Raw genomic sequence first — 25,343 nt, 5'->3', positions numbered from 1 at the left:
AAGTTACATGAAGGAGAAATGAGGGATGAGGTGTAAAGAGTCACCAAGTGGGAACTTTTTATTTAAAGAACCTGATGGCCTGAAAGTTGGAGCAGTAGAAAGTGCTGAAGAATGAACATGGACAAGAGGTTAAAATACCTGTGAAGGCACCATTAGTGAGGCACTGCAGGATATGGGGAACAGTGGGACTGAATTGGGGAAGGGAGAGCTCCTGTACCTCCCATGAGACACCCTTATTGAAGTGCTAATTTTTCATAAGGTGGCCTGGTCCTGTCCCCTGGGACTCACAGGCACATCCCCCTCGTGCCAAGTTACCAGCCAGCACAAATAAAACTTCAAGCTAAACATGAAGAGGCTGCTTGCTCTTTGGAGCCATTCCCAAAACAATGCCATCAGCATCAAAGTGGAGAACACTTAAAGCCTTGCCTGGACACATGTCTAAAAATCTCCAAAAATAGCTCCTGCTTCCCCTTTGAAAAACACTGTGGTTTCTTATGCCTCACAACTACCCTGGTTCTGCTCAGAGAAGCCACAAAACAAGAGAGCAGCCCAGAACTGATCTCTGAGCACATCTGGGCTGGCCAAGATCAGCCTGAGGGAGGAGGGAAAAAGAAAGATTTTAAACAGCATGTGTCAAATCCAGGGACCTTTATTTCTCTGGAATGGAAAGAATTTGCCAGCCTGGACAAAAAATTGCAGGCGGTGATTGTACATCCTTTCAAATAAAAATAAAAAGAACAAACACACACACATAAAGAGTTTGGCTCCATAAATTTCTGTCATAAGAAACAACTTTGAATTGTACACCAAGCTTTTTACAAAGCATCAATGTTAAGATGTTTCACCGTGCTCTATCACATTCTTGGCCATTTATACAGAATACGCCATACCAACTGCTACATCAGCTTAAGACATTTTTAAGAATTAGTATTAAAAAGATACAAAGGCATCTTGGCTTTCATTTGGGTTTTTTTTATTAAGACGTGGGAGTTTTCTTTGTTTGTTTTCCTAAGGAAGTCACTAAAAAAATATAATAACTTAATTCATAAGATCAAGATTGGTTAAAAATCCAGCCTTGCTTGCTTGGCAGACCTTCTGAGCTCGTACCTCTGTTGCTTCCATTAGCCATGAGCAGGCTGTGGGTGTCCTGCAGGGTCTCACCTGCCCTCCACAGCTGTCCAGCCTCTCAGTTCCCAGTTCTGTTCAGAGTTCTCACTGTGGCCAGGAAACATTCCTGGCCAAATGCTAAAAGCGACCGTCAGCCAAACAGGGGGTTTCAATCCGGGCCGATCTCACATGGGTTGAGCCCTTTGTCTTTTGCCTCTCTGTACATCCTTTGGAAGTCTCTGAACCGAGGGGCACAGCCTAGCCTGGCCTCCCCAAAGTGCATTCGTCCTGTGAAGAGGAAATCTCCATCTCCTGGCTTCACCCCACACTCCAGCAAGGTCTTTATTTGTCCTCGCCAGTTCCCACTCTCCCCTGTCAGCTGAAAGACTTTGCTCTTCTGCCTGTAGAGTTTGGTGACACCCACATGGATGATGGATTCTTGCTCTTCTGCCTCGTTCGTTACGTTCTGAATGGAGCCTCTGATCACTGGAAACAGAGAAAGGTTTCAAGGATTAAATCTGGCACACCCTCATCCAACCTCAGCCCTGTGCAACCAGGGAATTGTCTTCACTAAGATTGTCCAGTAACCTCCAGTATATATTTGCATTTGTTATTCTTTATATTTGTAGCATGTCCAGCAAAGGGCAACCATATATTAAATATAAACAGAAAAATAATTACAACAGAAAAGAAGCATTTATCATGAAAAAGAGTTCCAACCAGAAGATACAAGCTAAAGGCTCCCTGGCAACGTATTTTCTGTTCTTCAGCCATCACAGATACCAGCTCATACTAATTTCCCCTTTAGAAAATGGGAAGTACAGACAATTATTGAAACTTTTGGTCTTTTGTCAGCAGTCAACCAACACTGCAGAGCAGCAAGGAAAGGCCTCTCCCAGATGCACCCAAGTCCTTGAACTTCTACTGTGGTTGCTGCATCCCTCAGTCCACCCTGGGGAAGTGCCAGCTGGGCAGATGTTCTGAGGTCCTTCAAACCATGCCCTCCTCCCTCTTCCATGCACACCCTTAGCCCACATTTACTGCCAGTGGAGGTTGCCAGGTGTAAGGAGGTGTCCACTGGTGTTTATGGATGTCACATCAGCTTTAGGGGGAGGCAAAACTCACCAAAATCACTAGTGCAGACAGCCAAGAGAACCTCTGTGTCACTGCATGGTCGGCAGGGAGCTGGGGAGGAAGGGGCAGGATTAGCACAGGACTAGACAACAGTAAATAAATAAACCATTGAAATGAACCAAAAATATCCCACACACAAAACACAGACACAAGCAGTTTAAAGACCTGTCAGGCATCAATACCACTACAAGAAATTGAGGCTAACCCTAGAGCCCTCATGAGATTTTTGTACCTAGGCAGGAATATGGATCTCTAACATTCCTGCTGGGATATATTGTGCAGTAAATTCCCTCCACATTCCCTGTGCTTCTGCAAAATGTATTTGAATCCTGGGTGCATTTGCAGGGTGCTCTGCTGTAAATTCAACACTCTCAGAGGCTTTAAGATGATGTGTCTTTATATTCTGATAGCAAAGCTTCTCTCTTCCAGTTTCTATCAAGTGTTGTTGGGCTATTTCACAGCCATTTAGTCATCACCACATCAAAGATCCAGGAGATACAAAGAGGAGGAGGCAGAGAGGAGAGGAAAAAACCCCAATGCATGTGTTGGAGGGCGTTGAGGCAAAGAGGAAACTCAAGCCGGTATCTGTTGGAGCTCAAGCAGCACAAAGAAAATTTCCTGTACTGCTGGAAACATTTGGATATCTGCTCTAATCTAATCAATGCAAGAATGTGGCTCCTCTTTGTACTCAGCCAGATATTGCTGAGGAGAAGGTGCTGTAGTCGCAATACAGATGTTTCTATAATACCCTGCTGAGTTGAGGAATTTGCTGTATCAGGCTCTGCCTCCCTGGCCATGCTCAGGGAGTCTGTCCTCTGTGGCACAAGGATCAGAGCCTTTGTCTGTCACTTGGTGTCATCTCAACAGGGCAGTCAGACAAATGGAAACCCTGGATCAGCACAGGCACAGCAAAGCAGAGCTCCTGCTGGAGACAAGCCCTGGGGCTGCAGCTGATCCCAGCAAACATTCCACCATCAAACCCCAAGCTGAAGCTTCCCCACTTCTCCCTACCCCTAAAAAAACCAGGGTTTGAACCTCAGCATCTGAAAACAGTCACCAGATTCCCAAATTGTCACAGCCTTCCTCTCACCCCCATCTGCTTCCTGGGGAAGTTTATCCACTGCTCTAAGATTTAAACTTGTCTACACAACGTGCAGTCGGTGCCTCCCATGCTCTGCTGTGCTGGCAGACAGCACAAGCCACTCTCTGATGCAAGACATGGCAAATCTGTTATTTTTTCCAAGGTCCCAGAAAGGCAGTGATCCAGAAAGAAGGATTATTGAACCAAATCCACCATGTTTGCTCCAGTCAGATGATTAATACACAGTGTAACACGCTGTTTAATAGGATTAAAGGGAATGTAAAATGCACATTGCTGGGCAGGGATATTTGAAGGAATAATTCAAAGAGGTTAAAAAGCTCCAAAAGAAATGACATGGAACAAGCAAAATATCACCTGGATCAACTGGCATTTCTGTTTAGTCTGAATGCCTTCAGGGCCTTTATAAACAAGTCAGCCTTTCTTTCCCCATGCACTTTTTCTACTCTCACTTTTGGAAAAGTTTGGGAAATGTTTAATACAATGAGAACTGCAGAACCAGCTGAAGCCTGGACATAACTGGAGTAAATTCAGGCTCAAGATATTTTAACTTTTAGACTCAAGAGATGTTAATCAGTGGCAAGACCAAACACCCAACTTTCACCTGCCAGAGAAAATTGTTTTAGAAGCCCAGAATCATGAAGGTTGGTAAAGATCTCTAAGATCATTGAGTCCAACCCAGCCCCACTGTGCTCACCACCAACCCCTGTCCACGAGTGCCACATCCACACCTATTTTGAACACTTCCAGGAATGGTGATCCACCACTTCTCTGGGCAAGCCTTAGTGCATTAGTCACAAAACACCCTACTGTGGAGTCGTTTCATTGATGGCACTTATCAAATCCATCCAGGGGAAATGTCCCTCTTCCCCACCCTCCCTCTGTCCAATCAGGACCTAATCAAATGGAGGGAATATGCAAACCTGTGTGCATCCTACACCATTTCCACATGGACATAAGCTCCAAAACAAAGCACAGCTGACAGACATCTTCAAAATCCAGTTGGATTTCAGATATTTTGCTCTGTGAAGACCTAATAATAAAAAAGCATCTCAGCCTTTTTAAGTCTAAGTGAAAACAGCCTTGGTTTAGACCAGACAGCTCTGTAGTTCGTCCAACCCCATCGGAAAATTGAAAACACCAAGATGACTAAGGCACTTCTCCAAAGGGGTGCCACACAAGCAACACCATTAAAGATGAAAAACCAAACACTTTAAAAGTGGTTCCTTCCATTAAAATAGACTGACACTGTAATAAATCAAATGAACAAATCTCCATGTATACACGGAATCAAATAATTGTACTTGTGGACCTTAGGCAAAATCCTGCAGCCTTTGAAATGCAAAAGGAAATGAAAAGTGCTCAGCATTGCTCACACTAGATCGTTTCTTAGAGGCTGCTTCAGATCCAGCTGACTCACAGCAGTGTGGTGGCATCTGAGCTGCTTCAACACCCATTTTCCACCACCCATCACTGCAACACCAGACAGATGAAGACCAGAAATCCTCTTCTGTGGAACAACTCCCACATCTGCATTCACAGAGTATCAAATAGATCTCACAAGTGGCCAAAACAAGGTATGCAAGCACAGGTGGAAGGCGAGTAGAGAAGGATTACTGCCGAGGTAAATGGACCATTAAAAAGTAAATAACATCCACTGGCTACAACCAAAGCCTCATTCCCACCCAGGCTCATAAAAGAAACAAAATCCTTAGGAGGTGGCAATGCCTACACTTTCTTTTGAATCCCAGCCAGGAAGGAGTCTGTGTGTTTACGGCACAAGTTGGGGACTTGAGCAGCAGTTTCAGCTCATTCCCTCTGGATGGGGCAGCAGGTGCTCTCCTCCATCCGCAGGTCAAAACAACACTCACACCTCAGGCTAGAACAGGAAGCACCCTTACAACCAGAAAAAGAAAAGCAGGAGAAGCACTTGCCCGGTGCACAGCAGGTGAAGATGCTCAATTTCACAGACAGACTATCCTGAGTTGGAAGGACCCACAAGGATCATCGAGTCCAACTCTCAAGCCAATGGCCCACACAGGGGATTGAACCCATGACCTTGGCATTATTACAGTCAAGGTTTAACCAACTGAGCTGATCTCACTGGACCTTTCTGGGGAAGCAGGCCTGGTTACTAAACCAGAGGCAGTGTTTGCTGGATCCCAACTCCCCGCGGGTGTCTTGAGGGCTGCCCACGTTCCTGCATCCAAAGCAAGTCTAAGAACTTGCAAGAACAACAATATCAACGTCAGCTGCCCTAATTCCTTTTAACTCGATAAGCCAAAGAGCCTTAATTCATACAGCAGCAGGGGAAGGGTGGAAAAAAGAAAGAGAACAGCAACATTTTATTGAAGCCCTCTAAAACCCAGATGCCTATAACTCAACCCCACTGCCGGTGGCATAAAGCCTGCATTGTGCACGTCGGCTGCCGACTCTGCTGGGAATGCCTTTGATGGATTTTGACAGTATCCTGACCTGAAGTAACCTGAGGCAGCCCTCTCCCTCCACCCCCCAGTCCTGAGCCTCCAAAGGCCTCTCTATTCACCTCCCCGCAGAGGGAGATGTAATTACATCATTCCTCACAGGGCAGCAGTCATGTCCCAGCTGCTTTGAGCGATTTGCCCTCTGAACCTGATGTTACTGAGGAGGACGTGGCGGTGCTAACAATAGACCGCACTTGTTGGCCAACAGCTTTGTCAAACACATTGCTGGTCCTCTCCTGGACCTCTCCACAGGGAGGCAGAAACACCTGGGAAGAGAGAGGGACCTGCCATGAGCCCCAGGTGGGTCCCAGCTCAGTCAGCACCAGAGTTGGGTTGTCTAGAAAGGATTTCCTGCGGTACTGGGCATGGATTTGAGAGCACCTTTAGTGCTGGAGTGTAGCACAAGTCTCCTCTGCCTCGAGCACAGTGGGTGGATGTTGCTGTCCCCTCTCAGCTCACACACACTGTTCCTGCAGTTCTTCCTCCTTTGGTTTGTGTCACTTCCACACAACTCTTCTTTCCTTGGAAAGGAGGAGGTGGGGCTTATGGAAGGGCCATCGTCATGGTTTGGGATGAGAGCTCCCTGCAGGACACATCCAACCGAGACGTGCTGGCTCTGGCTGCAGGCGTCACAGAAACCACATGAAGGGGCTGACCCTCTTTTGAAACATTTGGTGTTTCAACAGCCACCCATGGGTCTCACTGACCTTCCCTTACCCCAAAACCAGCATCCAGCCCACGAGCAAATCATCTCTGCCTGTCCTGAATTTTCTCCACAACCTCACAGCACTCAAGAACAGCAGATGGGCCAGGCTGCAGGTCTCTACACGCCATCCCAAACCCCCACCTGGTGAGCCCCAAAGCCCTTCTCCAAGCTGTGTCCCTGGGCAGGCTGTGCTGAACATCCACGCCCGCGCCGGCAGCGTGCGCAGGAAGAGAGACACCCTTGAAGCAGAAGTGAAAATGTTTAACACAAAGCAATTGCAGAAAACCACTGCACCGAGGAATGCCCTTTGGTTTTGTGCAGCAGAGGGTGTGCGCCTGCGGTGTGGTGGAGGTGTGGATGGGGCAGGGAAACACAGAGCTCTTTATCTGAGCTTCCAGTTGCCCGTGGCACACACACATCACCCACACTGCTGCTACTTCTGAATAACCCTTTGAAGAGCAATCAGACCTTTTAAGTATCAAAAGCCACAGAGGAGGCCCAGGCAGGGTTGGGGCATTATTTTCTGTTAGTTCTAGGTTTGGATCTTTTGGTTAAAACAAGTAGTCTTTTCTCCTCAAGACATTCAGATAGGTCTTGTCACAGCACAGGTTGATTTAAGCCAAGCCAGCCTGTACTGCAGCACCTCCAGTTGTCCTGGTGTGGGGTCACAGATAGATGTCCTGCATGAAAGCTCAGTCTGACATCAGCAGTAGTTCATATGGAACAAAGGAACCCACCCACACTTCTCAAAATCTTGCTGGCAGCTCTGTAATTGGCAGCCCTTGCTGGCAGCAACCGTGCTGGAAAGGGCATCATAGGATGAGTCTCCTTCCTGGAAACTCCTGGTACAGACTTCCGAGAGCAGGTTACAAAAATAGCCATGTGGTTTCTCCAGTGATGGTGCATTTCTCTGTCATTTCTCTGAGTCCTAAGCAGAAATGACTATGTCTCAGCTGATTGCTGGGCCAGTGATTTTACTGAGAGACAAGAGTTTAAGGGCAAACATCATATGAGCAAGAAAAAAATAAATCTTGCCCTGATCCTGCTTTAACTAATTTTAAATCCTTGTAATTATTTCTTTCCAAGTATGCCTGGGCTTCCTCTCTGGAGATGTAATATTTCTTCCAAGAAACAAACCTCTCACAGCTCGTGATCTGCTGCTTTGCAGTGGAGGTGGGCAAGAATCTGGCAACCACTCTGGTTTACCAGGCTGTGACTAGTCTTGTCCTTTCTAGTACACCTCAACTTTCCTCACCCCCTCAGAAAGCTCTTCCTGAGCAAACCAAGACAACACTCAACCTCAAAACCTTCACAACCCCCACACCGAAACACCACCTAAACTACATCAGTGCATCTGCACTGTCAGTGCATCTCATGTTCAAACTGCAGGTGCTGGCTGGGAGCTGAGGCAGCAGAGCTGCATCCAGCACACCTGCATTTCACACAATACCTGCAGCCACAGCGAGGGAAAACTTGGCCAGATGACACAGAGCATCTCCACAGCTGGGCTGGGAGTTCCTGACACCCCGTCACAACACACAGAGGAGCTCTCTCATCACTCCTTTGTTTTACAAGGTTTTCCTGTCTCTGGATGGGGTAGGATTACAGGGCTTTTTGCAAGCACTGCACTTTTTCCAGTGTGTCAGTAGGAAAACACCAAGTTGGGAAGGAAACAGGAGAGTTGGGACTTGTGCTGCTCCCAGTCCTCTGGATCAATAAGCTTCGGACATGGGACCACAGAATCAGCTTGGGGTGGAAGGGACTTTAAAAACCATCTTCTTCCACCCCCCCTGCCATGACAGGGACACCTTGCACTAGTCCAGGTTGCTCCAAGCCCCATCCAACCTGGCCATGGACACTTCCAGGGATGGGGCAGCCACAGCTTCGCTGGACAACCTGTGCTAGTACCTCACTACCCTCTGAGTAAAGAATTTCTTCCTAACATCTAATCTAAATCTCCCCTCTTTTAGCTTAAAACCATATCCCCTTGCCCTATCTGACCACATAAAAATTTGCTCTTCTTATTTTTATAAGCCCTCTTTAAGTACTGGAAGGCTGCAACAAGAGATTGTGAATAGAAACCTGTTGCTATAAATTACATACTGAGAGAGCTTAGTGGTCCTCTGAGGGCAGAAATGGTCTTCCACATATTCACTAGAAAGTCAGTCTGAGCCCTGTCCTGAGCAGAAGAGGCAGCTCAGAACAAGGACACAAAACTCAAAGAGTCCCTTCTTCTAAGCCACAACACAGCCAAGATTTGGTACAAGATGGGGGTTCAGCTGCTGGCCCAAGATCCTGATGCTGCAATGGACATCCTGCCCTGACCTCTCCATTGCAGAAGGGGCATTGGTGATTTCACCTCTTCAGAAAAGGAAGTGTCAACTCCTGCTCCCTCCCTTAGCTCATTTCTAACACTCAGTTCAACTTGCACATGTGTGCAAGTTTCCAGAAGTAACTTGGAAAATACAGACATTGGCCAAGAACAATTTAAACCTGCAGCCGAGTTTAATGAAATGCAGACTTTCGTAGGCTGTGGCACAGACTCTGCCAAGACAATTGAGTTAATACCACTTCCTTCCTGCAAAGAAAGAATAAAAAAAGCATATTGTAAACCTCACCCTTAGACATGTGATGACCTTCTTGTTCTGAGAAATGTTAAGACAAGAGGCCATAAAGCAGAAATTTATCTTTTCACAGAAATGTCTTCCAAGAGGGTATTAAAGTCCTTAAGCACCAAAGACTGACTATTTATGTAAACAATGTGAGGAAGAGATTTGGTACTAGGCAAGCTCCCTTTGCAAAGGCTTTCAAACTGAAACTTGGCTCAGCAGCTACAGAGCACGTAAGGATCTTTTGGGATTGCAGAGTTGATGCCTTTTTGCTGTTCCAAGATGCAGCACCCATTCTAACAAATGAGCTGAAAGGTCAGCTAGAAACACAAACAGCCATTTGTTTAAAATTTCAAACTAAGTAAAAAAGGAAGGAAAACCCCACAGAGCAGTTTTGATTCAAGCAGCATTAGCCACTATTAAACTCTACCTCCAGATCCATGCATGAGTAGCATCAACCCAGGAGAAAAGATAAGTGCCATGGCTTCAAGACTCTTCTTTCTGTCCCACCTTCTCTGTGGCAAACCCCAGGCCTGGTGTGGGCAGCCAGGGAACAGTGACTACATCAGTGCCCACTTCCACCCCAGCTCCTACACTCACCCATTGCATCACAGCTCTGTGAAAACCCTGTTACAGTCAAGTCTGCAACGTGTTGTGTCCAAAAGGCCCCACTCAGCAGATCAGATGCCCAGGAAAACTCCTCTCTCTGCACTGCAGCAGCAGAGCCCAGCAAAGGAGAAGTGTCTCTGCAAGGTCCCCAGCCCACGTTCCTGTGCAAGAAGCACGTGTGCACTTGTGCCAATCCTTTGCTTCCCCTCTCTCCCTCCCTAACTGCAATTAAAGGGAAAAGCTGGCAGCAAGGCAACTGTTGGGAATTCCTCCTGCTGTACATCCACCAAACACCACTATAAAGCCATAAAAAAGCAGCTCTATTTGTTTATCTCACAGAAAATACCTCTCTCCTTCCTCAAACCTACCAGTGCTGCCCAAAGGGGATTAGGAATGCCCTCAGTGAGGGCAGACAAATTGCTGGAAGTCAGAGATGCCTCCAGATGGTTGAGGGGCTCCTCCAATCCCCTCTGAGCTGCAGCAGAGGGGCTGGGGCAGGACCTCCCTCCCTGTCACCCCCCAAGGAACCTGCCAGCACAGGCAGCTGCAGCATCACACCCTCGAGCTGCCCATCCACCTCCCCACAGCACAGCACCAAAGCAAATATCCTACTGACTCACAACCCACAAAGATTTATGCCTTGGCTCATCCCCTCCCAAAATGCACTCTGAAAATATTTCTTCTTCCTTCTAAAGGAAACGTCATTCTGAAGCCTTGTAAAAGCACGCCCGAGTCAGATCTAGGAAAACATAAAGTCATACAGAACATTTTTGATGTCCTGTTTGGCTTTGCCTCCAGTTGCCAACACAGCACTCGGCTGAGATCTCCAGCAGTGCTGGTGAGGCAGAAAATGAAAATGTGAGGTGTGTTTTACTCCCATGCCCTGGGGAAATGGTGCAGCCAAGCACTTCCCTCTGCCCCTGCCAGGGGTTCAGGAGAGGCTGGAGCCAGCACCTACTACCAGGCTGCAATCCTGCCAGGAACACAAAGCCTGCCCTCCCTCCCCTTTGGTCTGGTCCATTAATGACTTCTGTGGAGCAGGGGAATAGAATAAAGTAACAAGTTGCTGGTTAAAGTTAAACCCTGAGAGTGGAGTAATGACTGATCAAAGATTAAGTGAGTCTTTAAAAAAATAATTTTAAAAAATAGTATATGTGGACTCAGATCCACACAGCTCCTGCTCCTTCCTGTTTCCAGAATCAAATTCTTTTTGTTTTGTGAGAGAGCTCTGAAGGAACAAGGCCAGTTTGTATTATAAAACCATATTTATTTGATCAGCCTATTCTGGAGGAGACCTGGGAAAGGGCTACACCTCACACAGGGAAGACCTGGATGCTGTAACAGTGTTCAGTTAACCTAAAAAAAGTTACTTAAGGTTTTCCATTTGTAACAGGAAAAGCTTTAAGATATTCACCTTTTTGTACTTAACAGCACACAGTTCTTGGTCATATTAAGAGCATTCACTTTTCTACATCAGATCTTTTTTTTTTCTCCTGGATTTCTTCCACTCACTTGCAGGTAGATGAGGTTGGTGTAAAGCCACTGGCAGCTCTGCTGGGGCAGAGGTGCATCCTGTACACACAGGATGACCTGGGTGGATGTTGATGCCATGGGAGGCCAGGCCAGGCTCCATGTGCATATCCCAGCACTAAGGACCACTACAAGTCTCCCAGGGCTTCAATAGAGAACCCCAGAGTTTATACCCATTGCAGGAGTCAATGCTCAAATCCCAGTCAGGAGATGCCCATAAAACCCATGCCAAAAAATCCTCCCAGATATGTACCAGCAGCAGGTTAACTGATCCAGCTGTGGATCACACAGCAGCAGCTTTTTAATACCCAGCATTAAACTCCCATCACAGCTTTAGGTCCAGACTATCTTCCAAGTATCTGTGCAATTACAGTGAATATTTTCTGTCTTCTAGCTCAGACTAAGGTGAAAGATTTTCTGTCCTGCAAACCAAGACCCCAACACAGGAAAGGTTTGGCCCCTGTTTCAGTAAGTGGGAAGAGGAATGCAGCTCCCCCGCCCTCCCATCCCTTCTTTAGCTACAGCCTCAGGAATTAGCAAACTAAACAGTTTTGCAGAGCAAGCACAGAGCATTATTAAAGACTGCCAAGCAACTGGGCTGGACGGCAGCCCTGTTTGTGGCCCATCCTCGGGGTGCAGAGGGGTCAGAGCAGGCACAGCCCCAGCTGCACGGACAATACACCTGACTGCTTATTGCTTCTGACTGCCCACTGAGTTGAGAAATAAGCCAACGGCATTCGTGGCCAGTCTAGCAAAAATAAGCTATTTTCTTGCCCCTGTCCCCTGCAGCTGTGTATTTATCACTGCAGCCCCATTGTCACCTCCTCTGCCCACTGCAAAACCAGCTCCTGGGCTGGCGACATCAAAGGACAAGTAGGGTCAGAGGAGATGCTGGCAAAGCCACTGTCTTGGGGGCAGAGAGATTAAATTAGGGCATCCCTCCCATTTTGCTGGGGTGTTTTTTTTGTTTGTTTGAAGACTTCTCAGTCCAACATTTTTCACCTTACTGAGGCTCAGGTCCCCAAGACATCGCCCTTGTTGGATTGAAGATGATGTAAGAGCACGTGCCTTCCCCGAGCATCAGAACTGCACTTTGAAACCATTTGACACAGCAAGAAACTTTAAAACTTTGCTCTCCAACTCTCCCACCCAGTCAATCATTCACTGCAAGCCTGACCACTTCAGGCACATGAATAATTGGAGAGGGTTTCCAGCTTCTCAAAATTAATCCCACTCCAGGCAGTGTTACACAGCAGCCAGCCTGATCCAGTTAGATGCTTACCCATGACACCCAGTTCAGTGATACGCCCTCAAAAATGAGCTTTAAATGTGCTTTTCCAGCTGCACATAAAGTTAGGGAATGTTTTTTTTTATATTTTTTAGTTACTTTGTATCAGGTTTTGTATCATCATTTACCATAAGAAACACGGAGTTCCTGTGGCAAGGCCTCCTGCAAGGAGGGTGAGCACACAAAAAACCATTTGAAAATAAGGTGCCCTGAACTAGGAGTGTCAGAAGGGTCCCTTGTAAGGCCAATAATTGGTGTGTATTTTGAACAACTGCATTAAAAGCTGTTTTCTGGTGTTTTCTCTTAAAACTTGCTGCTGACCTTTTAGAGAGAGAAAAGACAAATAAATCAGCAAACCTTTAGGTGTACCAGTGAGGCTCCCTGAGCTGCCACCCAGCAAGGTGAGCTCAGGCCTCTAGAACAGAGGCCTCCACTTTGCTCTGCTGCTCATTTTGCATTTCACCAGCAAACCCCAATGGGAGGAGTGTGGTGCCAACCTGTTCTGGGCAAATCACAGCCCCACAGGATGGCTGGGACCTTAAAGCCACCCAGTTCCAATCCCCCTGGCACAGTTCAACCCTGAGAAGTATAACACAATGGAAAACAATGGGGAAGAAAACACAAAGTAAGCAATTTTTCTGATCTGATGGGGTTTGGAATAGACCCCCCTGCCAACCCCGCAGCACCCAGGGGCGCTCCCACCCTGCCACACAGTGTGATGCCAACATCTCAGATGGGCACAATGACTCAAGCAGAGCCTGTGCTAAGCATAAAGGTCATGGGGACTTCCAGTTTCAGTGCTCCAAGTGCCCCTTTCCATCACCTCTCCTGCCCACAGTGGCGATGAGCACAGTGGGCACCGACTGTGGTTTCCTCAGCGCGGTTCCCTCGCCAAGAGTGGGCACGGCAGCCACAGCCTCCTGCCCACCAACACCAGAACGTTTCCACTCTGACAAGAAGTGAAAATCACACCAGTGTGAGGGTGGTGAGACACTGGCACAGGCTGCCCAGAGTGGTGGTGGATTCCTTAACCCTGGAAACATTCAAAGCCAGCTCGGATGGGGCTCCAGCCAACCTGGTCTAGTGGAAGATGTCCCTGCTCCTTGCAGGGGTTTGGACTACACGGACTCTGAAGGTCCCTTACCATCCAAACCATTCTGTGATTCTACCACCTGCTGCTTCAGGTTACAAAGCTGAGCAGCATATTCAGCCTCCAAGAAAGGGAAAAAAAATAAAAATATTAGGAAGCAACCAGAGGGAAGCCTGAGATAGGATCCTCTGGGCTGGGATGACAACAGAGCTCTCTCTGGGAGGATATCTGCAGAGACAGGGCAGGTTGGTGCCCCACCTCTGCCAAACCCACACTGCAATAAAGATCAGAAGTTAAGAGAGGTGCTTCAAAAAGCCAATTGTTAGCAGAAACACTGGCATAGTCCAAATACTTATGAGCTTTCTGAATTTCCAACCTGTTTTCTCAGGCCAGTGAATTAACAGTATCCAGGAAATTGCTGAATACTGTTAATTCCTTAACTGGATTTATCCAGTTTTGCCTTGTTTTTCAGATGCCCCCCTGAGTGCTGTACCTCCTATCTATTAATATTCTCAGCCAGGTACCCAGCATGAATAAAGAAAACATAAAACAGTTACTAGAAGCTGCATTAAGTCAGTAGATGCCATCAAGATAAAGGGACATTTTTGTTAAAGTTTGACTTCCTTACTACACAAAAGGGGGTGGATAATAAAAGAGCTTTCAATTTACCTCTGGAGCTCTAACAACTGAATTACAGGCGTCTCCAAGAGTGTGCAGTGGGAAAAGCAAACTCCACAGTTTACTCCAAGCTGTATCCAAAGCCAGATGCAACATTGTCAAAAAGATAACAAAATAAAGGTCTTTTGATGGGACAGGGGAAGAGGATTCACCTTCCTCTCCACAACCTCTGGTCAAACCTAGAGATTCTTTTTCAGACTAGTGGAGTAGAAGCTGAAGGACTGAAAAAGCAAATGACTCTCAAGAGACCTTCCCAATTGCACAGGAGTTTAACCCAAGCAGCTTGTTGTGGTGCAAGGCCAGTCTGGAGCAGGTACAGGCTCCACTCCAGCTGAGAAGCTCCTGTGGGCCATCACCTTCAGGAAACTTCCAGGAACTGTGTGGTCAAACAACACTTTTGCCAAAACCTTCACCTACTTGCCAGCACAGGCAGTAATAGCAGACACTCAGAGTGGTTTTTTTTTGCAGCACAAGCAGAAAATATTAGAACCAACAGAATTCAACAATTCAAACACGTTCTTCTGATTCTCAACTGGCCTCGGGCCAGTGATTCTCTCACTGGTCACTGTGCCCCAGCTCTTCAGTTCGGCAAACACCTTCAGAGCCTGGTGAGAGCTGAAGCCAACGGACCATCAGTGTGGATGGGAGTGATAAAGGGGTGCAACACAAACCCTACCATTAAACTAAAAGCACTTCCAGTCACCCATCATTTTGGGTATCAGGGAGAACACACCCACCAAGATAACTGAATTGTCAAGAGGACCCTTCCTAGGGACTACTCCCATTAAATGGTGACAAGTACTGTTTGCCTCCACTCCTCTTCCCAGTTTAAGAAACTACAACCTCCTAGAAATGCACTTATGATTGTAAAAAAATTCTCATTTCAGACACCAGCAATCCGAATTTAAACCTCTCAGTACACTACAAATACTTCCCACAGTGAGGGAATCTTAAGAGAATGTAATAAGGCAGAATCAGAGCCAAGAAAAGGGTTAAGCCACCAAAACCTGGAAAATTGTAAGACTGCCCTGAGTCATTCAACCTTCTCAAGAAAAGGGAAAGGCCAATTCAGAACCTGCATGTGTTTTCTACTGAATTATTTGCTAGACTCTGATTAAGTGGGAAAGAATGGCTGTAAACTAATAAAACTTGAGGTTTTCTAATTAAACCACAGGCACCCTGCCAAGCATTGTTGATTTGTTGATGCACCCTGCAATGTCAGGACTCTGAGGACACAACAGGTCATTAAAGTATTAAGCAGATGACTTACACCCTTTAATCAGAGCTGGGATGCCGGGTTAGGAAGAGAGAGTAAAGGCAAGGGCAGAGTACAACAATTATCACCAGGAAACAAACACAGCATTAGGGAAAGTGGGGAGAAGTTGTTAGCGAGTAGTTATTGCACAAGGGAAGGGCTGGATTACTGAGCCCCACACCTGGGGCTTTTATGCCAGTCCCACTCTGCAGTCAGAAGAAAATTCTGCAGCTTTGGTGCTTTTCAGTCCTCTGCAGTCTGCCCTGCACATCTCAGCCCCCACTCACAAGAGCATCTCATCTCACTTTTCACCTCTTCACACCTCCTGCCAGCTCTGCTGAACTCTCAAACTGCAACTGAGACACGAGCAGCCTGGTTTTATCAGAGTACAGCAGCCAAAAAACACCCTAAGCTACGGCTGTGACCAAGGCACAGAGGGAAGGTTGGACAGAAATGCAGAAACTTAAACCAGTTTTCAGCCCCTTTAGGCTCAGCATTTGCTTCTGGCTTGAGTCTCCCCTCTGATAAATCTCCAGTGATTTCAGTGAATTGATTGTAAACTTCCCCTCCAAATGAAGAGCTCTGTAAAGGGCATTTCTTGTGAGGTTTTTCACAGACAAACTAGAAGCAGCTCCAGAAGAAAACAGGTCCACAAACGGCAAAGAAGCTCAAATATATTGCTCTGTGGAAGCCTCACAAGGCAGCAATTTGGCAGTTCTCCCAGACATATAGATATTTATAGGAGAATAAAAGTGCTCATCTAAGTGAGTAGTGGAAAGAGTCATGTATGGCATTTTCATCGTGTTTTCACCCTCCCACAGCCCCTCCCCAGAGTCTGGGGATCCAAAAAAAGGCAAGGGAAATAATTTAAAATACAATAGAGATCTCTAGTTTGCCCTGAAGGCTCTGCTGATGAACTATTAAAAAGTTTCTTTGGGCCAAACAAGACACTCAGAGCATGGAGCAGATTCCCCACCACATTGTTTCATAAGACAGCACTGAAATTCAACCAGTGTCTGTTACACCCGAAAATACAGCAGTCACCAAAACAGTGATTTAATGTGCCTATCAAAGAGGGGGGCTGTAATTGGATTCAGTCTTCAGTCAGACTTCTGAAAGTCTCTGAAAGACACTCCCATCTACTTTAAAAACCTCCAAGATTTTATGTGGAAAGAAGAGCAATCAGTTCTGAAAACACAGCAGTTTGTGCTGGCTTGTGATGGTAAAGGGTGTCAGCAGCAAATCCTCTTGATGTCAAAGCCCAGGAGGAACCCTGTGTGCAGAGTAAACCCAGCAGTGACAAGCAGCATTTACTATATGCAAAAGCAATTACATTTTTTGCTGTAAAAAATATGACTTTTCTTGGTAAATTTAAGTGACTTCTCACTGCCTGCCTGTGTCTCCATCCTCTCACAGCCTGTCAAAGAAAGACGCACTGAATCTGGGAACATTCTCCAAATAACTGATTAAACAATGTTTTTAATGTCTCCTGCAGTGGAATTTTATGACATAGCTGACATTCTGCAGAGCATATTCATTTTTGCACAGATGATCTTACTGGGAAAGCAGCTCTGCAGAGCCACCCCACTTTTGCAGGCTGCAGAGGCAGAGCAGAACCCTCCAGAATGAGCTGCCAGTTGTGAACACCACAAATGACTTAAAATTTGGTTTGTGTTGATCGGTTTTTTGTTTCAATGGCAAAGCCGCCACCTATCAGTTCCCGGGGTTATTGCACCGGCCCTGCCTCCATCGGACTGAGCCCAGCCCAGCCCAGCCCAGCTCAGAAAAAAGCCCCATCACAGCGGGCAGGACAACTAAACTCGGGCAGCACAAACACACACAGAGACACAGCCAGAGTCCTGCTGGGGAGGGGGCAGGACAGGACCAGTTGTGCAGCCACTGATCCCACCGAAGGATGAAGGATGCAACGCCTGGGAGATGCAGCTGCAGCTTCATCAGCCACACCATTGCCTATCAAACAGGCAAAGCATCAGCAGCCCAGAAGGAGCCCAGCCCACCCAGGCTGGGGCTGCACAGCCTCAGCTCACAGCGGGCTCTGCCCTGGGCTGGCACCCCAAGTGTGCCATGGGGACTCCTCTCCCCTTCCCCTTCACTCTCCTGAGTGAATTCAGCCCACATTTCAAAAGAGAAACATGGTTGCCACAAATCTGGTTCCCCACTTAAAACACCTAAACCTTGAAACCTTCGTAGTCATAGAATCATAGAATCGATTGGGTTGGAAAAGACCTCCGAGATCATCGAGTACAACCCTTGGTCCAGCTCCAGTCCATTTACCAGATCACCGCACTCAGTGCCATGTCATGTGAGACAAACCACTCTAGATCTGCTATTCCTCAGGCTATGCTGGAAATGACCCCTCCTTGGTTTTGGGAATGAAAGCTAGAGGCAATCCTGAATGGATGAGATGCATGAAGCAGATACCAACAATCTAAAGGGAATTCCCCCTTCTCCCTCTGTCCTCCACAAATGCCATTTTTATTTCTCAAACTGGCTAATTGATCAGCACAATTAGGTCACGCCTAGAGCCATTGTTCCCAAATGCTGTTTAGTATCAGACTCTACAGGCTTGTAAGCTCTTTCAATTTGTCCACTGCCCTTCCCAAAAACTCTTCCTTGAAGTAAAACTCCTCCCTACAAAACTTGCTTTTCATAATGCTTGAGAGAGAAGACAACACTGGCCTTGTAAAGAATTGTCATGGTGTTGAAGTGCCATGGCACAGTAATGCTCAGGGGAGTGCAATAAGCAGAGCTGAGGAAGGAACACACCGTTTTCCTTGTTTAAAAAAATAAAAAGAAAGAGCAATAATTAGGTCAGCAAGTAGCACTAGTTGCAAAGGGGGGGGGAAAAACCACCACGGAAAAGGAGTTCCTCCTTGTTTAAATGTTTATTATTCAAAACATGCAGCGGGGTCTTAAAAACTGAGTTAAAAAGTAGTTAGAAAAGTGTTAGAGCAAGGCTGGGAAGCCCCGTAGAGTAAAGCCAGCTCTTGTGATTCACCCCATGCCTGCAAGGGAGAATCCTTCACACTGCAGCCCTAACAAATTCTTGGAGTTCAGCCTACACTACCAGGTCCCAAAAAACAACAAAACAAAACGTTAAAATATGAAAAAATCAATTCTTCTGCAATAGCCTGTTTATAAAACACGTCTTTAAAAGCACACAAAACTCAGCCCCAATGGCTTTCCCACTCGCTCGCTCTGCCATCTGTTACACATCCAATAGCCAGTGGAAGGAAGGCTGCCCAGTGCCCCAACTCACCAGAAGCTGTGTGCAAGTCAGCTGCGATCCCCCTGCTCATCAGCTCGTACTGGAAGCCTGTGATCTTCCTGCTAATGTCCTGCTGAGGGGTGGCCTCCACAAACAGGCCCCCCTGGTCGTAGCCAAAGCAATACACTCTGCTGGGGCTGCGCTCTCCGTCCCGCACCAAGAGTTTCAGTTCTCCAGTTTTTTCCAAATAAATATTTGCTCCTGCAGAGTCCTTGAAGGGTTTTATGCAAACAGTCAAGTGTTTGTAAGAGGCAGGTGAAATATTGGGTCGCAGGTTGACTATGAGTGCTCCCGTGGGATACATCCACTCTATGGACCCTTCGGAACAGCGGAGGTAGACCTGTTCAACATCCTTCTTGTGAGACTCGTGAGTTAAGCCACTGGGGGAAGAAAGAAAGAAAGAGAAAGTTAGAGAAATTACAGAGCCAGCAGCATGACTGTCATAACCTGAAACCTTCAAAGTCCCACATCAACAAATGCAGGAAGCCCAGGACAGCACTGAGTGTGGGCTCATCCAGCTCACCAATGCAGGTCTCTTGCAACACTTCAGCTTCATTATTATGGGACAATTTTCAATCATCTCCCAAAGGAAAAAGTTGAACCATTAGTAACAGGCTTCAGACTTAAATAGGATATAAGCACATGATCAAAAGCAATTAAATTACTACAGCCTCAGTTACTGCCCATCAGCTGAGCTGTGGCAGATGACTCGGCGCACTCCAATAAAGCACGTCCACCCCAACTCCTTCCCGGTGGCTCCAACCAGCACGTTCTCCAGCTTCGCAGTTCAGACTCCACCTTTCTCCAAGTGCTTTGTTCCCCTTCCAAACCTATATTCCCAATGGATCTGAAACTGGGAGGGATGCCAAGCTCACCCTGTGAACTGCAGCAAGCAATGATCTGTGTGTTACTGATACCCTCGGCCCAGCTGGGCAGCCCCAGTCTCCAAACTGGGAGGTAGGGAGAGAAGACACAGTCACAGCTGGGGGAGCACTGAACTGTGCTGCTTTCTTTGGCAGGTACTTGTCCCCACATTACTTCCCAGCGTGAGGTTTAAGCTTGTACTGTCCAGCTCTGCTGGGCTCCAAGCAGTCTCACAGCTATGGGTGTTCAGCAAAAAAGAGAACATATGGCCATTTACTAGTGCTGGAACATGGGGCCACCCCAAGAGAGATCACAGAGATGGGATATGACAGCAACATGGGGGTCCCAGGGCCAGCTGCTCATGGAAGGAGAACAAACCACCCTGGCTAAGCAGGATGCCTAATAATGCCCATGGCTCCTTGCCCACAGCCTGAGCTGAGGGCAGCTCTGAACAGCCTGCCTGTCACTGGTGCTGGACCAACCCCACCAGTTCTTCAGCCGACGTGACTCAAAGCACTAACACGACACTGCAGGCACTCCAGTCAGAAGAACAGGTTGTGGGAAGCCTGGTTTATTGGCTGCAGTATTTGGGGCACTGGGCAAAAATCCTTTGGTCCCAGTCCCCGTCCTGTCACACACCTATTAAGTGAGTATGAGCAAACCACTTCACCACCAAGCTTGTTTCGCCTCCTACGCTCAGTGTACCCAGTTCCCAAACATAAGCAACTTTTATTCTATGTCTGTAGAGCACTACACAAAAACAGACTCTTCATCACAGCTCATGGGTCTGCTTTGCAGGACTTTGGGAAGCTTCCCAACATTGCCAGTTGCAGGCAGATGAAAAAAAATAATTAAAAAGGATTAAGTGACTCGTCTGAGGTTACACAGGAAACCTGTGACAAAAACATATTTTAGCATAGTGCAAGTGATGACATCAAGTTCTGGTTCCTCAACAGAAACCTCCAAATACACAGTTCCTCATCCTAAAGATACATTCAGGTGCTGAACTGGGTTTAAATTCAAGTCAGCATTTAGAAAGAAACTAGAAGTAATGTATAAAAGGAAAAAAAACCCCAAACATATGGTTTGCATTTACTTGTTGACGTGACTCATTATTGTGACTGTTGGTGTGACCCACTTGATAGAGGTTACACGAGGAAGCTCAGAAAGAAAAAAGTCATATTTAATAACAACAGAGCCTTCAAACATGTGCTTTTGAATAATCTTGAAAGCCACATCAAGAACACAGACGAGGAAAAGAGGGGGACAAGTTTTTAACCTTTAGTCTCTTGCCCTCAAATTCGGTAGTACTTAACACGTTCAGGAAACTTAACTTGCAATGGGATATTTCAAGTTGACTGTAAATCCACATCTGGTCCACAAAGTCAGTTTTCACCACAGCACACCCATGATGCCACTCAACAGAAAACACAGAAGTCTGTTTATGTGCAAGCTGTGAATAAGTAAAGTTAAACAGTATAAAGCTTATCCCTCAGCACAGGGGCAGAAAGTTCCCCTCACACACCCAGACAACTAAACAAGCTGCAGAGGTTTTGGGTTTGCAGGGATTACACTGGCACATCCCAGCCTGAGTGCTTAAACAGAAGGAAGATACCAGGGGCAAAACTCTGAACTCACACAGTGAAACTGCTGTTGCAAGTGATCCCAACAACACTGAGGCAGTGAATTTCTGCCAGAGGAAAAAAATAAATTTAGCATTAATTTTGTTCAAGCGTTCACGCTGTTCAAACGAAAAACAGGGTGGACTCTGAAATTATCTTCTGAAATCCAATTATATCCCACAGGCAAGAGTGATGCCATTAGACAGATACATCAAGCACAAGTACGTGTACACATTAAGCCTTATAATAAAGGATGACTCAAAACTTAAGCAGATTTCAAAATACCTGTTCACATTACTTAACAGAACCACCATCAGCCAGTAAAACCTGTCGCTTTGCTTTGAGTCAAAATGACATGGCACCACACAGAGATGGTTTGACCCCAGGTTTAGTTCTCACTGGCCAGGCATCAGACACACCGTGTCCATACAGTAAGGGAGGTCCAGGAGCCTTTTTTCCCCCTCATGCTCATTTGAGTTCTGGTTTTGGGGTTTTTTTATTGTATGGCAAGGAGACAAGGCAGCTGTTTCATGGTTACAGTGATGGAGGAGCCATCCATCATCCCTTTAACTCTGTGCTGTTTACAGGGACTTCTACAAGAAGCACTAGTTCCTCATACCAATCAATGAGGACACCCTGAATCACTGGATCTGTCTCCTCACTCTTCTTCCTTTCTGGCTTCAGCCACTCCTTATGTTTGTCCTTAAAGACTTGTTCCAGTATTGCTGCAGAGCTGTCATGCTGCAACATGCAACAGGTGTTATTTAAAGAAAAAAGTTATTGATTTATTTATTTCATTACAGATGTGCTGAAGAGCCCCAGAAGTAGCAACATCCTCCCTGCACCCCACAGTGAATGCAGGGAACTTCTGCTCCTAACTTGGAGGTTTTAATTAAAGATGACAACATAGAGAGCATCAAGAATTCCTCAGAACATCCACCAGTACCAAGGGCAAGATCAGTGGACACAAAGCAGCCACATCAGAGCTGAATTCTCTCTCTACAACCTCCAGGCAAACACACCAGACCAGCATATTCTCAGCCTGTCGCTGAACCACTTTCACCCAAAGCATCGAGAGTCATTGCAGCACAAAACCCTGAACTTACAGCAAAAGCCATAACCAGACACACCATAGTGAAGTTTCTGCTTTCTCCTGGACAAAGCTTTCCTGGAAGCTCTCTCTGCCAAGCTATTTATTAAGATGCTGCTATGGCCTACTGAGGGTACTTAAATTGCAGGTGTCAAGCTGTGCATTGCATCAGATTTCCCTGGAAGCTTGAAGGAGAGCTACAGGAATCCTGGTGAAGCTCTTCATCCTACTCAGGGGTAAAAGTTCATCACTTCTTCACAAGCTAATGGGGAAAAACACCCTATCCAGAATACTCTGTTTCTAAGTTTGTTTCTTTTACTACAGACATGTACATAAAGGTGAGAAAAGACCTTCAGGTTTACTGTAGGATATGACATGACCCTCAAATCCACCAGCACAGACAACCTAGGACTTCACTGTGGGAAGAAAGGCTGTTTTGGCATTCATAGCTTTTTCCAGCAGTTAAGGTGAAAAGCATCACATGACTTCAAAATATTAAATTCCACATTAAAAAAAATCCTTTCTAGCCCATATAGCTATTAGTATCCACAGTGAAATATTTAATTAAATTGTATTTACTGGTACAGCAAATCACTTTCCTTCTTAACTGCTGCTCTTGTAGGAGTAGAAGCAGATGATACTTAACAGCCTTAGGGCTGCCAGCATTTCTGACAACACCTGTTTGCTACAACTAAGGCCAAAGCCAGCCTGGGTTATTTTATCCCCTCCCAAGACTCCAGTCCACCTGGACTCCGGAACTCTCTCACACAAGTGAAACCATCCAGACTGAACTGTGCTCTTCCTTCCCTGCACTTCCACCAGCATCATGACAAAGCTGTCAACACTTTGGCTGACCAGAGCAACAGGTGAGTAAATCCCAGCTCGCATCACCAGTTCACCCCAAACTCAGTTACAGGAAATGAGATTTCACTTCCCCACTCCCTCCTCCAAGCATCACCCCCTTAGCTGGTACTCAAGTCATTGCTTAATCCAGCCCTGATTAGGTGACAGGAGTGGTCATTGCTTGCTCCAAGAAAACAAGACAAAACTAAGAGCCAAACAGGACAGGATTTCAGGGGTTTGTCCCATTCTTTTAAAAATTATGCTGCAGTACCATAGGTAAGGGCCAGGTAAGAACATGCAGCTGGGATGCTCAGGGATGAAAGCAGCTTCAGAGGGGTTTGGGTTGGTGTTTTTTTGGTTGGTTGGGAGTTTTTTGGGTGAGGAGAAGTTGGTAAAGCAAAATTACACAATTAGGATTTTGCCACAGAACTACAAGGTTTGGTCTCTATCAAACAGACTCACATTCAAGTGGATTCATTACTGCTATTAACTATGCATCAATTGCCAAGAGAAGTAGGAAAAAAAAGTAAATGCCAAGCATCTACATGTTTCAGACAATAAAGGATAAGAAATTACGATGCTGAAAGTCAATCCAGCTGTTTCCCCACTTCACATTCTCCCTGCTCCAAAATACTCCACCGATAGAGGCCGGACAAACTTTTATGTTAAAGAAAGTCAGATTTGAGAAGAACATTAAACCGTTTCACTCTCCAAGTCTGATCCAGCAACACTTGTTGGTCGAGCAGAGTCGCTTTTTTAAACCTATGAAGAGTGGAGAAGGTCACAGACCCAACCACACGCGTTAAACATATTACAAGCAATTAAAGGAGAGATAATTTGGGAGATAAACACTCGAGAACTGGAGAGCTTTCTCAACCGGTGCAATTAGAATAAATCAAAAGCGCGGCCGCCGTGTCAGCCCCTGCTCCCAGGGCTCATCATCATCACCATCATCATCATCATCTCTGCGGGACGAGCGCCCGGGAGCAGGGAACGAGCGCGGGGGCTGAGCGCCAAGTGCGGGACGCGCGCGGAGGGGAGGGAAGGGAAAAGGGATGGAGGGGATGGGATGGGATGGGATGGAGCGGCAGCCCCGGGGACAGGGAGAGCTCCGCAGGTGCACCCAGCGCGGGGCCGGGGCTGGCGCTGCCCCGGGCGCGGCCGCCTCCTCCGCCGGGCGCTGCGAGGATGTCGCGGGGAGAAACTTCTCCGCGCTAGGCTTGGCACCGCCCTCCCCTTCGCAGCCCCTCCATCCCGCCGGGCCGAGGGGAGCCCAGCCCGCCCCGGCCCCTCCAGCCCGCCCCGGCGCCGCAACCCGCCGAGAGGGTCCGGCTGCCTGCGGGGAAGGGAGGGCAGCGAGCAGAGCCGCCCCCAGCCCCGCTGCTCTCCGCCTTGTGCCGCCTGCCCCGAGCCCCGGCCGGGCAGAGCAGCGGGAGCGCGTCCCTTTTGTGTCCGGCACCACCTCCCCGTCCCGGCGGGGCGGCGATGGACGCGGCAGCCCCCGCTCCCCGCTGGGGTCCCGCCTCACCTCCCCTTCCAGTTGCACAGGTCGCTGGAGTACTGAGCGGCGGCGCCGCCACCCAGCAGCAGCCGCAGCCCCAGCAGCAGCGGCAGGAGCGCGGCGGCCACCGGGGAGCTCCGCATGGTCCCCCCGGGCCGGTGCGATCGCGGTGCAGGCGGCGGGGAGCGATGGGCGCAGCGCCCGGGGCTCGCCTACATGGTGGGCAGCGCGGCTACCCCATGCCCGGCTCCCGCATCCCGGCTCGGCTCCGCTCTGCTCTGCTCTGCTCTGCAGCTCGCACGGCGGACTGCGGGCTCCCAGCTGAGGGGCGGGAGCGGCCCGGCCGAGCGCGGCTCCTCCTTCCCCGTGCTCCCCCCGCCGCTCCTCCTCCTCCTCCTCCTCCCCCGGCACTTGCTGCGCCGGCAAAACGCGGCGCCGGATCGGGAACCGCCGCCCCCGGGCACGGCTCGTCCCGGGCTCGCCCCTTCGACCCCTTGGAGGTGTCCTGGCCCGGGGCGAGAGCCCGCTCTGCTCCTGCCCTGCCTG

At 47.6% G+C, this 25,343-nt stretch overlaps 1 protein-coding gene across 1 annotated transcript; it reads right to left on the bottom strand.

The window, feature by feature from the left end:
* Nucleotides 1–633: 633 nt before the first annotated feature.
* On the bottom strand, nucleotides 634–25,132 carry METRNL (meteorin like, glial cell differentiation regulator). The gene is made up of 4 exons (XM_071573649.1): nucleotides 24,825–25,132; nucleotides 18,869–19,257; nucleotides 2,233–2,292; nucleotides 634–1,593 (listed from the first exon to the last, which is right to left on the bottom strand). The coding sequence occupies exons 1-4, from the start codon at nucleotides 24,938–24,940 to the stop codon at nucleotides 1,277–1,279; spliced, it is 882 nt and encodes a 293-aa protein (XP_071429750.1). The 5' UTR covers nucleotides 24,941–25,132; the 3' UTR covers nucleotides 634–1,276.
* Nucleotides 25,133–25,343: the final 211 nt, after the last annotated feature.

Source organism: Pithys albifrons, chromosome 19 (assembly GCF_047495875.1).
Source record: "Pithys albifrons albifrons isolate INPA30051 chromosome 19, PitAlb_v1, whole genome shotgun sequence".
NCBI lineage: Eukaryota > Metazoa > Chordata > Aves > Passeriformes > Thamnophilidae > Pithys > Pithys albifrons.
Note: the sequence above shows the minus strand (reverse complement) of the source record. Positions and strands in the feature narration are given on the sequence as shown.

Coding starts and splice junctions, on each gene's coding strand:
- METRNL (XM_071573649.1), bottom strand. CDS start 24,940: ATGCGGAGCTCCCCGGTGGCCGCCGCGCTCCTGCCGCTGCTGCTGGGG. Junction 19,258..24,824: donor CTGTGCAACTGGAAGGGGAG/GTGAGGCGGGAC, acceptor TTCTTCCCCCAG/TGGCTTAACTCACGAGTCTC. Junction 2,293..18,868: donor TGACTTGCACACAGCTTCTG/GTGAGTTGGGGC, acceptor CTTCCTCCCCAG/CTCCCTGCCGACCATGCAGT.